The sequence below is a fragment of the Festucalex cinctus genome, chromosome 2 (genome assembly GCF_051991245.1).
Source record: "Festucalex cinctus isolate MCC-2025b chromosome 2, RoL_Fcin_1.0, whole genome shotgun sequence".
Lineage (NCBI taxonomy): Eukaryota > Metazoa > Chordata > Actinopteri > Syngnathiformes > Syngnathidae > Festucalex > Festucalex cinctus.
In genome coordinates, this window is record NC_135412.1 from 36,066,583 (window position 1) to 36,082,142 (window position 15,560).

At 37.2% G+C, this 15,560-nt stretch overlaps 1 protein-coding gene across 3 annotated transcripts in view; it reads left to right on the top strand.

The window, feature by feature from the left end:
- nphp4 (nephronophthisis 4) overlaps window positions 1-15,560 on the top strand; it is a 154,916-nt gene that overhangs the window by 95,877 nt on the left and 43,479 nt on the right. For all 3 annotated transcript variants that reach the window (XM_077514891.1, XM_077514892.1, XM_077514893.1), the window contains 4 exons: window positions 182-373; window positions 1,208-1,362; window positions 4,998-5,189; window positions 9,602-9,789. In XM_077514891.1, coding sequence (XP_077371017.1) covers window positions 182-373; window positions 1,208-1,362; window positions 4,998-5,189; window positions 9,602-9,789 — 727 coding nt within the window. The remainder of the gene's footprint in view (window positions 1-181; window positions 374-1,207; window positions 1,363-4,997; window positions 5,190-9,601; window positions 9,790-15,560) is intronic.

Genomic DNA, 15,560 nt, shown 5'->3' on the forward strand with positions numbered 1-15,560 from the left:
TGCTTGAAATTTCCCAAAGACTATTTGTAATGTTTTACATCGCTGTTATCATCTGAGAATGAAGATCTACAAGCTTTTCCCTTGTTATTCATAACACGATAATAACAGAAACCAACAAAAACTCTAAAATCATACCTGCAACATAACATAATAGGAATTATTTACCTGTGTTTCCCTTCAGCTGTCACTGTCTCAACTGACAGCTACCTCACGCTACCCGACCATCAGCCGCTCCAGCTCGGGGTTGCCGTGGCAACAGTCGCTTCCTTCTCTACTCCAGCCTTCCCTAACGACGGAGGCCCATCGGCCATCACATATCACGAGATCTTCTTCCCTGTGCCTTCATAGAGACACACAAAACGTACATACAGAGGTAAGAACACATGCATAATGCGAAAAACACAACCGAGAGGCCTTCACAAAGACAGTGCACACCAACGCTGTGTACAAAACACACAGCATGCTGCGTAATCATTTCAGTGAAAGTCTACACTGGCAGTCTCTCACTGAGTTCAAAGATACCTCTTTGCAGGGCTCCACTTGCACTGAATACACACCCAAAACTAAACTTGAGCCCCAAACCATTCTTTGCCTGTGGAAATACTGTGTTCAGCAGATTTCACCTTTTCATCTTTTTTTTTTTTTTTTTGCATATCTGCATCACCTTCCATCTCTCAATAAATTTAGAGCAAATCAGGTCATTCTCTCAGCAACTGTGTCTAATTGAAACCGCTTAGCCCTCAAACATGATAATGGAAACTACATGTGAATGTAGCTAACCGGGTGTAACTGCTAACCAGCTTTATGGACCTGAGGAGTCTCATCACTTCAGCCAGGGGAACGCAGAAACGAAGACGTCAGCTAGACTGTGCTGTGTTTAATTACTGAATAATGTCCAGAAATGAAGTAAGACTAACCTGCTCCCGCAGTTGTATGTGCAGCACAGTATCAGCACTTTGCCTGTGAAAGCTACCTTGTCTCTGCATAATTGGACCATGTTCACCCACAGGCATTAGTCATCTGCACCCTGCGGACACTTCATTAGGTACACCTGCACAAGCTAATGAGATCATATACAGGAGTTAATGTATATCGAAATGTTTCTATTTACAAACAAAACTCAGTTTTGACACTGTCAGTTTTAATTTGACTGTGTTGATTATTGAAGTCATAGTTTCTCACATTATTACATGCTATTCCTGTTTAGACCTCCTCAGCTGTCAGTAGCATTGCATACCTTGAGAAGGACCAGTCAAAAAGGGATGAGACACACTCAGCTAAACATGAAGAAGCACAACTGCAGGAGCTCCCGTTCATACCTGTCCATGCTCCTGCCATCGCTGTGGGCGTGACTTCGCCAAGGTATTTGCACAATTTTAAAAAAAACAACAACAACAAAAGCAGAATTAATAGAATGTTGAAGTAGTTTAACTTTACATGTATGCAAATAATATACAGTATTATTTAAAGGGTGCGTAGTTTCCCCAAACAAGAGCATGCAATCATTTACATGTATGCAGTAAAAATGGATGTAATGAATACGGAAATTATACAAGGGTATTTTATATTGCTTATGTTTGTCTATCTTTACTTAGTTCCAATAATCTAGTAAACCACACAAAGGTCATAATTTAAAAATAAATAAATAAATAAATACATTTTAAAAATTTATTTCCCAATAATCCTAATGTAAACAATATATGTTCAGTTAAATAGCAAAAAATAAAATAAACACATTTTATGTGATATTTCTTTTAATCAGGAACAACTAATGGATCTTTTTTAATTTTCTTTTTTTTCCCTATTTTCCGCAGACAACCGCATGCAGTCATTTACATATATGCAGTAAAAATGCAAACTATACGGATATAATGAATACAGAAATTATACTAGGAGTATTTTAATATTATATTGCTTATGTTTACTTGGTTCCAATAACAATCTAGTAAACCAAACAAAGGTCATATTAAAAAAAAAAAAAGTTTTTAAAAATGTTCCCCAAAATCCTAATGTAAATACAATTATTTTCAGTTAAATAGCCAAAAATAAACACAGTTTATGTGATTTTTCTTTTAATCAGGAAAAACAAATGGATCTTTTTTTTTTTTTTTTTTTTTGGTTGGGTGGGGGTGACCATATTCTATTTCACCTACTTTGTTGTATCCAGTCATACCTGTTTTTGAAAGCTGCACTGTTCCAACCGTTCACAGAAATTACACCAATATAATGATACAAAATTAATTATTAGAAAATTTGTATTTAATAAGCTGCAAGTTTTCATATACACATATTTTTCCAATTGAGTCACTGTCCTGTATTGACTTTCAAATACTTAACCACAGCACCAGCTTTTGGATCTGGATCCACTTGCCCCGAATGCAGAATCACTACTCCTAGTCACTACCACAATGGACCTCTAATGCGTCTATCTATTTTCTGTTGCACTTGTGCTCATTCTGGTCGCAGGTGAGCTATAACCAATCCCAGTTGACTTTGGGCAGGAGGCGGGGTACAACCATGGACCAATCCCCAACAAGTTGCTCAAATTCACACATCTGGATAATTAAGAGTCTTCAATTAATCTAACATGCATGTTTTTGGAATGTGGGAGGGAACCAGAATACGGTACCTGGAGAAACCCCACACAAATAATGTGCAATCTCGAGCCTAAACTAAGATTAGAACCTGCACATGCTGACCATTATCTCTTGCTGCCCTGACAACTAATTGACAAATTTATACAGCACAACCACTCGCAACTGACCCAATTTAAACTCCAAGCAAATGAAAAGCTGATGCATTGTTTCGTTTTTCTTATAAATTATTGCTAGGTCAAAATCTTTTGAAGTAAATTGCATTTGAGTGACACATACTCATACGTTTCATTTTGATCCTTTTCCTGCTCCTACATTCACCACTCCTCTCGGTCCCTGACCACATTTTGTAGCGTCTCCTTATCAAAAGGAGCACTGGGTGGACTGCCAGTCACCAGACAGATAGTGTCTGGCTTACACTGCTTTCTGTCGGTGCTACAGGCTGATAGGACGTCGGTGACTAAGCACAGCATGTGCACGTGCACACTTTTTGCCTGGCTGTCCTTTAAAGAGTAAGAATGGTAGTAGGGCCGACAAATAACATCAATGTATCATGTTCATACTGAATATTATTTTATCATTAATAATAATAATCAAAAGATGGCCATGTAATGTGTTTATACTGAGTAAAATGATTACAATACATTTACAGTATATCACTTTTTATGCTTGTATTTTTCAAGAAGAGCACTTCACCATTGTTCCTCGAGTAGTTGAACTTTCGAGTAGTGGATGTCTGAGTAGCATTAGTCATTGTTGATCGGCCAAAGTCGTCAATGAAGCTATATGAAACTCATTTTTATGCATCTGGGTTTGTACATCCATTCATTACAGCCGTGAGTCACCGTGTTGCCATCTACTGTTGTTATCGATCGTCTTCCTAATTGGCAGTGGTTGTCCTGCGTAATTCAATATTATCGTTCTTCGGTGGAAGAATTCCACAAACAGCCAGTTTAAACTCTGTTAATGCCGCGCTTACTTGGGTAACGATCACAAAGGAGTAGAATTTTCTTATTTAATTCAGCTGTAAAACGGCAGAATGCCAGAGGGATGTGCCAGTGGTCTAGACAGAAATGACTACACCCTGAAAATAACGGGCACTCTGACACAGAAACAAGATCTTGCATTAGTACAGAGAGTCTGTAAACAAGCGACTCACAAAGAAACAGCTTTCCTAACCCACAGTGTGGATTTAGACATGCTGCTCTTCAGTTCAGTGGGTTGAAACATCTCTGCCGCCTCTTTTGGAAGCCGAAAGTTTTTCGTGTGGAGTGACTCATTGGTTTGACAAGAACAATGACATTTACCACCTATAGCATTTTGAATTAACTGCCTTGAATACAAATATAGTTTGAATTAAAAAAAAAAAAAAAAGTGACTGGATGGCGGATGTATGAAATTGTAGCCTGTTGTCACCATAATTAGTTTGATCAAGGGTTCATTCTGTTGCACCGTGGGGATCATCTGTTTACCAACTGGGCACAGACAACGTTTTTATGATAAGCTCAAACATTATCCAAAACATTAGCATTCATCGTCCTGTGCTCACATTTTCGCCAGCCATCTGTGTGCTGTGTTGGGTGTCACTGTTGACAGTAGAAGTTATGAATAGTACTGTGGCTGCCGCAAGACAGGTGGTTGCTATGATTAGCCATCACTGACAATTATGCGAGGAAATCCTCTGTGTGTACTTCAGCGCCCTCTGTCTTTTCCCTCCAAGTGCTCTCACCGTCCCCGTGCTTGATGGATGGTGCTGACATGTTCATTGTAGTTTTGGGGAAAGTGGAGACTGGTGTTGAAGTTGATTGTAACTGAATGCAAATGAATGAATTGATGTTAAGCGCTGTTAAATTATGAGCAAACTGCCAAATGAGATAAACTCCAGCTCCCATCTGACTTAACAGGGATATAGAAATGTTTCCATGGATGGAACAGTTTCCAAAAGAAGTAAATATGGTTCTAATATATTAGAACTGCAGGATTCCAGTGGTTTGCCTGAAAAGTGTAGAATGAAATGCCTCTATTACCCAGTTAAAGCGCTATATAAAAAGCAGTCCAGTCCAGTATCGACCTTCTAGTAAGGGTTTCACTCTTCCCTTTTGTCATTTTGTTTTGAAGATATGCATCCGGAAATGAACACATGCTAACTATGCCACACTATGTCATCCGACTGATGCTTCAATGGGGTCTGATTTTGAAGAGCAAAACTGACGGCCCAAACTGAAGCGAGTATAGCTGAGCGGTGGAGAAGCAATATGCTAGCAGTGTAGTAAGCATATCTGTAAGATCCTTAATAGTAACATAGAGTGCAGGTTTTTTGTTCGACAATAACTTTTGATTCCAGCGCTAGACTAAATTTCACATTGAACCATTCTCAGTCTAATGTATTACTTCACCTTCTAGTGTGTCCACAGTCAGTTCCAGGAGTTCACTGGCCCACCTCTACTCTGCTGGCTTCCCCGACATAGTGGATTCAAGAGGGCAGGTGGCAGAAGTTTTGGACCCCACGAAGCCGGTGCCCTTTGAGCCGCACCGTGAAGAAATGGATCCTCTGCAGGAGAACCTTCTGGTCTTTCAGTTTCTTGCATTTACAAGGTAATTTCTGCAGTCCTGTAAGTTATGATGCGGTCAACAGCAGCTGGTTTATTGCAGACATGCGATTTTATTTTCTTGATAATGTTTAGTTACACTCAATCACAAACAATAATGTAGTCACTGTCATATCAAAACCATCATCATTATCATAGTTTTATGTGATTGTCTGTAAACATTTGTCTTGTTCTGAGAAAGAACTAATGGAGTGACACATTTTAATGTTGTTCAAGTAATATAATCACAAGTGTTTAAAAAAATAGTAAATGATATTGACCAAGTCAAAATGGAAGGACAGCATTCTCTGATATCTCATTGTTAGTTACTTTTATGTGTCAAATTTTTTCACTTCGAATTTTTAATATTCATATTCATTCATACTTCATGTTTTTAATATTCATATTCATTCATACTTCATATTTTTAATATTCCAGCTATATTGCCTATAAATTCCACCTTTGTCTTGTAATGTAATTCCTAACTACAATATAATATACTCATTTCTGAGCCAGTGCACTTTTAAAGGAGACTACTTTTTGGTGCATTTATTTTATTTAAAAAAAGAAACAAATACCTGTATCATTTAAACACACACTGAATGACTCTGTGGCCCATTGATTATTAAAACCCCCCCAAAAAAACTATATATATATATATATATATATATATATATATATATATATATATATATATTTTTTTTTTTTTTTTTAATTTATTCCTTTTTTTTTAAGCATAAAAAAAATTCAAAAAACACTTAATCATTCAGTATACTTTTTCGACAGAAAACAGGTTAAATTGGGGTATTTATTCTGGGGAACAGGACAAAATCCAAAATATGAAAAACTACTGGAAAAAGTAATACAAGAAGAAGAAAACGGAAAATATGCAAATCCATGGGTGCCCAACTGCGACTATGCAGTGATTGTCATTTTAAATTGTAATATCATTAATCACCACTAGATGGCATATATGTCTTAGTTACACTATCCTTGAATGGTAATTTCCTTTTTTACGAGAGCTGTTTGCATCGGGAAAAAAAAGAATTACAGTATTTGGTTATTATTTGTTGTTTGCTTCAAACCCATTGTCGTTGGCTTTGGATAATGGCTCTTTTATACATGCACTGAAAAATGTATTATAAAAATGTCACATTAATAGCACATATTTAGTCCTTATCTAAAATAGCATTTTTGTCATACAACTCTTTAGGAAGTGTGTGGTTCTACGTGGCCCCCAGTAGTGCTGATGTAAAATTGTGGCCTGCTTCAGCATTTAAATTGTCCAGCCCGACTCTGTTGTTTGAAAACACATGAAAACACAAAGAAAATGTGTCCTTTTTCACACACGTCTGACCATGCACTGCAAATGTGTAGCCTTGCATTTTTCAGTTGCATCCAAAAAAAAAAAAAATAAAATAAAATCTGCCTACTGCTGAGTTTCTCCTTTTCTAGCCCCCTCCTGCTGAGCTACGGCCAAGATACAGACGCACTCAGGCATTAAGTTCTGTCAGTCATCCTCTACTCACATGTCAGCTGCATGCTCATACGCTGCACGCACACATATGCTCACAATTCTCGCAAAAACACATTTCCTGTCAGCACAGCCTGTCAGCAAGCCGTCAAAATGGCCCCGGAGCCGGCGCCCTCTCAGTGACAGTGGAAGATGCGTGCTAAACACACCACTCGCAATACTGTGTCCTTCTCTCTTTTTGTGTGCAATGTCAGCAATTTAATAAGCCCATTCTTTGTTGTTGTTTATCATGCTGCTATGACATTCCATGCACGAGCACTCAGAATATGTTAGCCTTGTTTTCAGATAATGTACATGCTGTTAACAGAAAATAAGTAGTGCGTATCCCATTATACCCTTAATACTGGTAATGGGCGAATGACAGCCATTAGGATTGTATACATTCGTTTTATATGACCCACACAATGAGTCCAGTATGCTCATTCGATGTCTGTGTGGGTGTGTTTGTCAGTTCAGAAATGAAATGTGAGGTTACATTGAAAGCTAATTTCATTAATCATCTTTAAAAAGTAGTGTGAAAAATGCCAGAGTATTCCCTCTTGAAAGACATACGAGAAGACGAACACATTTTTCACCTATGAAGCTAGTCTAACTGTTAACAATAACAATAATACAACTTTTCATATTAATAATCAATCTCATAATTTTTAATCAAACTTGTATACATGTATGAAATCATTCTTTCTGATAACAATTAACAATTTGTAATCTAATAAAATAATGATGGAATATGCTAACAACTGGATGAACCAAAATTTCCTTCAGCTGAACGAAAACAAAACGGAGCTCATTGTTTTCGGCAATAAAGAAAAGAGGATTCCTGTTAAAAACAGCTTGAGTCACTGTCTTTAGAAACTAAAGACCAAGTTCGAAATCTTGGGGTACTAATAGACTCAGACCTGACCTTCAGCAATCATATTAAATTCATCACTAAAACAGCCTTTTACCAGCTGAAAAACATATCCAGACTGAAGGACTGCATGCTTCAAGCAGACCAAGAGAAGCTTATCCATGCTTTTATCTCCAGCAGACTAGATTACTGTAACGGTCTTCTGACTGGACTCTCTCAAAAGAACATGAGACAATTGCAGCTCATTCAGAACGCTGCAGCTCGAGTTCTGACCAAAACAAAAAGATCAGAACATATTACTCCAGTACTTAAGGATTTACACTGGCTCCCTGTCAGCTGTAGAATCGATTTTAAAGTTCTGCTACTCGTCTATAAATCACTAAATGGTTTGGGTCCTGAATATATCCAAGAAATGCTGATTGAGTACAAACCCAGCAGGGCTCTGAGATCTACAGACTTGGGCCAACTAGTGGAACCCAGAGTTCGAAGCAAACATGGTGAAGCTGCATTTAGCTTTTATGCTGCACACAGATGGAATAGGCTACCAACAGAAGTGAAGTCAGCCCCGAGTGTAAATGCTTTTAAATCCAGGTTAAAAACTTTGCTTTTTTCAGATACCTTTGATTAGGGACTTTTAAACAGCTTTAATTAAGTTTTTTTTTTAAATTATTTTAAACTTCCTTATGTTAAATGGTTTAAAGTTTGTTGAATATTGTTTTAAGATTGTTATTGTATGTTCTTTTTAGTAAATTTTGTAACCTATTTTCATTTATTTTTCTTCCTCTGAATGTTAACTACTGTTTCTTAACGCTTATGTGTAAAGCACATTGAGTTGCCTTGTGTATGAAATGTGCTATACAAATAAACTTGCCTTGCCTTGCCTTGCCTTGCCTTTTAAAAATGGTGACAATTTCCTTTTGATTTTCATCCAAACTTAGCTGGAACATCTGTAATAAATACCAGGTATATAGCTTCCCATTATTTAAGAAAAAAAGAAAATGCAGCTTTGCTTATTAAAACCTATAGACAATAGACAAACGGCACACCACGATAAACTTTCTTCTCAGATGAATTCATGAGATACAATACTAACACAGCACACCACCATTCTCCAAAACACTGTATTGCAATTTATTGTGCCCATTCATTTTCATTCATCCATTTTTCCACTTGTCCCATAATGAGGCCCTAATGGAAATTACTGTACATAAGGTACAGTATGTTGCCAGTATCATTGTATTGTAGTTAATATGCATTGAAAATAATTCACCTTTGTATTCCCTGTCAGTGAATTATTTGTTTGTAAAAATGTATTAAGATTAACCTGAAAGGTTAATATCATTGCTGCATTCATTTGTGTTGCATGCAATATGCACTTTCTTTGTTGACTATTGAGCATGGAGGTGATTGCTGATTGCTAATCAGCCCGTTTGAAGCGAGCGGAAGCTGATTTCATTATTCAGTGTGTAATTCAGTGTAGTCTCGTAAATGTGGAATGGCAGTAAAGGCTTTCTTTTTTTACAACCTGAAGTTTGTTTACCAGTATGTATGTGTATGTGTGGGTGCTGTTTAAGGGACAGACAATAGTTTTATAGATGGGTGGTTAAATAGTGAATGACAAATGAGGGACTTTACTATATTTTACAATAATTTGAAATGTATTTCTCACTTTTAATTTGTTGAATATAGTCATTAATTATTACATTTATAATTTAACAAATGATGAAAGATTACAATGTATTTGTTAAATCATGTTAAAAAGGACTTGGGAATCACACTACCATGACCCGCATGTTGCTGTAAAATAGTCAATTTCTAAAGTAAAATGGATCTTAACTGTACATATGATTTAATAATACGTTTGTACACTTAAGAATAGACCACTGCCGAGTCAGCTTTAGTGCAGCAAAGGGTGAATTAATGTGTAGAGAAGTTCCTTTTCGACGTATAGAAGAGAATATGTGTTTCGGCTTCTTTCTTGTGATATCCATTTAGTTGCACTTAATTGATTTTGTTCATTGTAACTTCTTCTCAGAATGCCAATGGTAGGGATCGGTCCCGAATGGCCTGCCAACATCTACTTCACCTTCCAGTTCTACCGTTTTCCACCAGTCACATCACAGCAGCTTCGACTACTGAGCAGTGACAAGGTGCAGCAGAAAGCAAGCGAGCGGCTTCCTTGTGTGCTAACCTCCATCAACAATGACGGCTCTGTCAACTCTGGTAATGATCCTCTGCTGCTTTGGAAAGATATTGATATTGATTTGCTCATGGATTGTGTCTCCTTGTCTTGGACTTTTAAGTTTGTTGAAAGATGCACTGATTCTCGTTTAATTTCAGTGCAACACTAACACTTGGTTGAATCAGGGACAATGACAAATGAGAATCACATGCATGGAATGATAGTCAAAACTGTTTTTTGTTCCCCTCCAAGGAGTGAAAATATATTTTGCAAGTCTATGCCACGACCATAAATAGTATCATTTGTCTGTAAATTTGTTGTAAGTATACCTTGGCAGTTGAGCTAATACTACTTAAGCGCTTTCTGACAATGCGAGCACCAATGCCACCTACAGTAGTGGAGGTGCAATTACACTTTATTCTAATGGGGCACAAAAGAAATCCTAAGGTCACATGTCCCCATGGCATACCGCACCCTCCCCAGGGTGGCCCACCCCGAGAAGCACTGTTTAAACAAAAACAATAACAACAACAACAAGTCAAAATTAAAACAAAAGACACATTTTCATCAGCATACTCAAACTTGATAAAAACTAATTTGTTTGCTGATTTGCAGATTTTCCTGTGAAACGGATACTTGTTTACCATGGAAATTAAAACTATATTGTGATAATTTTACGTATGTAACGATATCCAAATGTCACGAGACAATATTATCACAATATGAAGATCACAATACGATAATTATCACAATATTATGGGGAGGTTGGCGATATTTAAAAAAGGTCTCAATATAAAAAAAAAAGAAAAAAAAGAGCTCATACTATTAAAAAAAAAGCACAATATTGTGCTTTTTTGCTTAACATCAATGTTGTTATTATTTTTATTATATTTTATTATTATTATTATTATTATTATTATGTCATGTTGTTAATGCACGCACACATTGAGTTCCGCCACATATTGACTTGCTTCACAGGCATATTATGTTCCTTCATGTGACAATTAGTGTAGATTTTAAACATAGAAGGGCCAAAACATCCCTAATGAAAATTAAATTGCACTGAAAAAATAGCCACCAGAGGGTGCTAGAACTGCACAAATGGGAATCAACCTGACTTTTTTTCACAGATTTGTTGCATTTCAATATCGTGAACATGACGACGACGATATTGCGGCAGTTTTAATATCACAATATCACGATATTGTACTTATCGTTACAGCCCTAATAATTTTCAGGTTAAGTTGTTGGCAACAGGGCACGCTGACTTGCCTAGCTTGAGCCAACCAGCCAACCTCCATTTAGCATGCATCTTCACACGCCACCCCAACAGGCTCCGCCCCTTAGGGCACATATATAAGATACAAATACTACAATGAGTAACATATTTTCTATACACTTTGTGCTTGCAGTTGTTTTGTGTTAAAATATGGTTACAGTGTGTTTTTAAACATGTTTGAATGTGACGCTAAACTGCAAAAAAAAATTGATTTTCACGTATTGCGGATGGGTCTGGAACATGTCCCTCTGTAATGAACAAGGATTTGCATAAAATAATTTTAAAAATTGTGTGTATACTGTAACATCATTTTGCATTCAAGGTAATGTGAAAATGATGTTGAATCACGGAAAAGTGGGACTAATTCATGTGGATTGATTTTAAGAGTTTTTCTATTACAAAGCATTAACAACATAAATCTAATATCTAAACAAGACACTTTCAATTACCTAAAATGCATGTTGCATGTGCACAAAAGTAAAAAAAAACATACCAAAAAAATGCCCATCAAAGCAGCAATAGCCTTAGCTGAAGCTCGCATAGTGCGTGCAAGCTACATTGTGATTCATTTCACTCCTCTCCAGCTCGCTGCTGTCCAATCATTTCGTACAAAATGCGAGCCAGTTTCGTGATGCTCCACGATGTTCTCCGATGCCACTTCCCTTTCAATCAGCCAAGCGGCCAGTGATTGATGTCTATTCATGTTGCAACTAATGAAATGGAAGAGATATTACTGCTACTGACAGAGCGTGATATTGAACACACAAACATTACCCCCCTTTCCCCACAGGCCTCCTCAGACAGACACTCTGGATTAGCGATGTCAATATTTCTCTCGGCACACTACACATGTCCTGACTGTACAGTATTTTCTGTCTTTTACACCCAATTTGCTTGCAGAAGCTGAACTAAATCTACCCTTTAACTTTTGAAGGATTAAGAGTTAAGGGTGTGATTTAGCAGTTAGTCGGTTTATTGCCTCTCAGGATTTAACGTACCATTTCTTTTCTTGTATATCAACACCTGTCACATCTTTCTCTTTCTCAAGTGAAAATGTCAAAGTAGAATCACAGCAGTGGAGATGAAATCAACTGGAATTCATAACAACTAGATCTCAGCCAAACATAAACAACCGCGCTAGGAAGGCGATGAGCCTTTCCTAGCTGAGTAATACCTTGAAGATGGAATGCCCCAAATATTGTGCACTTTTGGTGAAAATACTGATCTTTGAGGTCCAAACTGTCATCATATGTGTCATCATATCACATGATCACATCATAACACATGATGCATGTGTTGGTGACACACATGAAGGAGCACTGAGTGAAGATGTTGACTGCTACGTGTCATAGTGACAGTTTGTACTCTGGGACTAATTATTCCAAATGTAATTAATTTCAACTGGAAATTCAATCAAATTAAGTTAGACCAGCCAACCATCAACAACAACAAGGATGACAACCTAATGTTCCGTGACAGAATATTGTAGCCAAACTTTGAGCTTCTTCTGTAATGTAAATTAATGTGATGGAGCATGAAAACAATGAATAATAGAGAACCCATTGGTCAATTTGTTGTGCTATTTGTACAAATTAAAACAAAACAAAACTGACTTCAACATTTCTATTCCACAGAAAAAAGCTAAAAATAGATTTAAATAAATCAAGTATGTGCCAAGTATGCTTATTAAGGCAGTATACTGAACCAGCAATGTTAAACCCAAACTTGAGAACAGGAGTAGAAGTCAAAACAAAACTTGATACACTGCCAAAACACGATTAGTTGTTGCTGTTAAGATGCAGTCAGTGACGTTTCATTTCATCCCATTGGTGGCGATGTTATGCATTACAACAAGCAAGCAACAGATGGGAACTATAATAAACAAAATAGCAAACTACGCTCATATCCTCACTGAAATATATATATATATATATATATAATGTGGCTACATCCCATCTATTTAGTCTATTGAATCGCTTGTGGTTGCTGTTGAATTCAATACAAATGCAAACATTTTTGTCACAAAGCAAATTTCACACTACAATGTTTCTGTTATCTTGTTCTTTCTTGTTCCAATCCATCAACCCAATGCCATTAGATATTTCCAAAGTGTGTTGCCCTCATACACATGCATCCATGTTCCATTTTGCTGCAACTTATGGCAACAGCGATTGTGTTGTGTTCCTGTGAAACGCTTGGCATGATTCACTTTTAATGGTATCTGTCATAGCATACACAGCCTATTTGTTTATTATCTAGTGTCAATCGTTACAACACAATGTCATGGCAATTGGGAACACTCACATTGTATGAGGAGGATGCAGTTTTGGGGTGAGCACCGTCAAATTATGGCAGCCTGCAGAGAAGGCTGGAGAAAGATTTTTTTTTTTTTTTTTTTTTTTTTTTTTTTTTTGCAGCAGCAGCAGCAATCAGGACACAATTTATTTGAATAATAATGAAACAAAATTGCATCGGATCTTATATTATGTCCTGCCAGTTATGTGCTTGGCCCCAAGTTTAGCTGCCTTAGGTTAACTCTAAAAATAGATAAAATAAAAAAATAATTTTTCTTCTACTACATTTTCTTGTACTACTTTCTTTTGATGGTCAGCAAATACTTTTAGTGCATTACCACCAGAGGTGGCTAGACTAGCCAAATGTTGTCAAGTAAGAGCAGCATTACTTCGAAATAATGTTACTCAAGTAAAAGTAAAAGTAGTCATAAAAAAAATCACTCAAGTACAAGTACAAAAGTATTCACTGAAAAGAATACTCAAGTACCGAGTACCTATTTGAACATAGTCTGAAAATGGGGTAAATCTAATGTATGAATTGGTGGCGTGTTAACCACTCGAGTGTAGCCCAATGTAGCGGAGTAAGAGTAGCGTTTCTTCTTCACACATCTACTCAAGTAAAAAGTATTGTGTGGTAAAACTACTCTTAAATAAATACATTTTTTTCAAAAAGTTACTCAAGTAAATATAACAGTAAATTGTAACTAGTTACTACCCACCTCGGATTACCACCACCTTCTTTAGCGTTCGGCATCCACTGCAACAAGGATTTACTATTTATAGTACCAAAAGGAGCAATAACCGACTAGGATTCTACATTTGGCCACAATGAAGCACAGTATTCTATTTAAGGAAAACCATTTTAAACTAACTAAATAAACAATGTTTCTATATAAGCAGAAGTTTTGAATCCAAGTGTTGCTGCTGATTCCATTATTAAGGAATGGCAGTGTTTACCTTTTCAAATCATCAATTCTACAACATTCCTAGAAAATCACAATGTCTCATCACTGGTGAGCTATTTTTAGATCAAGCCAGCGGGCTACTCATGTGGTCCTTAGGGCCTACTTGTTGCCCACGGGCACCACCTTGGTGACCCCTGAAATAATGTACACTTTTTGTGTATCCTGTTAGCCTGCAGCCTTCAATGTCTTGTTCTTACCCAGCATGACTTTCGGGCTGCTTGACCCGCTGTGCACACATCAGACAATCTATCCTGGTTGTGTAGTTTGTGTTGCAGGGCGAGTTGTCACTCTGCTGGGTGTCGCTCCAAGTATGCCGACCCACATGCACATACACACACATACGAGCCAGCGCAGCCCCCCTCGGGCCAAATATGTCAGCCCTTCCCAGCTTCTGAGCACAAACATACACAGAGTGTTGTCCATCTTCCTCTTAGCTCGTCTTTTGCACTCCCATCGGTGCAAACGCATGACATGCTGGGAGAATTAATGGTCCAAGTGGAGACTTCCTAGTTGGTTGGGCAGATGGACGGTGAATGAATTTGCTCTGGGTCCGTTAATAGGAAATAGTTTTGATGCTGCTCATACAAACAGCATAGAATCATTGACACAAACATTCATGTGGTAATGGTACTCAAATCATTCCAATTGACTCATTCTTTTAGCTTTTTGTTTAACCACAGCCAATGTGACAATTGTCAAGCTTCATCTGAATTGATGTTGCATAAACTAAAATACGAAGAATACACCCCAAATGTTCAATTTGAAGTTTGAGAAAGTACATGGGTGATCATATTCAATATATACAATGTCACATTCGTGCCAGCCATCAGCGCACCTCAGTAGACCTCATTTTAACCAGCAGTAAGGACCATTTGTGGCAGGATGACACCTGACATTTCTTTACTAATAGCCCACAGTGAATGTCATTGAACACGTCTCAAACAATTGGAAGACCCTTATTTGATCTTAACACACTCATGAGACACTGACGAGTACATGAGATGGATGCATTTCATATGTTAGTCAACTACGTGCAAATGAAGTAATATAACAGAATAACCAATCATGGGCATGGAATTACTACAGAACTGTTTTGTTTTATGATTAAAGATATTATTTAAGGACTGCAGCAGTCCGATGAGAGAAATATGTGATAGCAATCCCCACATGCCATGCAAATCTCATCTGAGGGAGTGCACAATATTACTTTTCTATCCCTGAGATTGCTACAGTCCAATATTTCGGAATCCGGAATGTTGCATTTTGCTTTATGA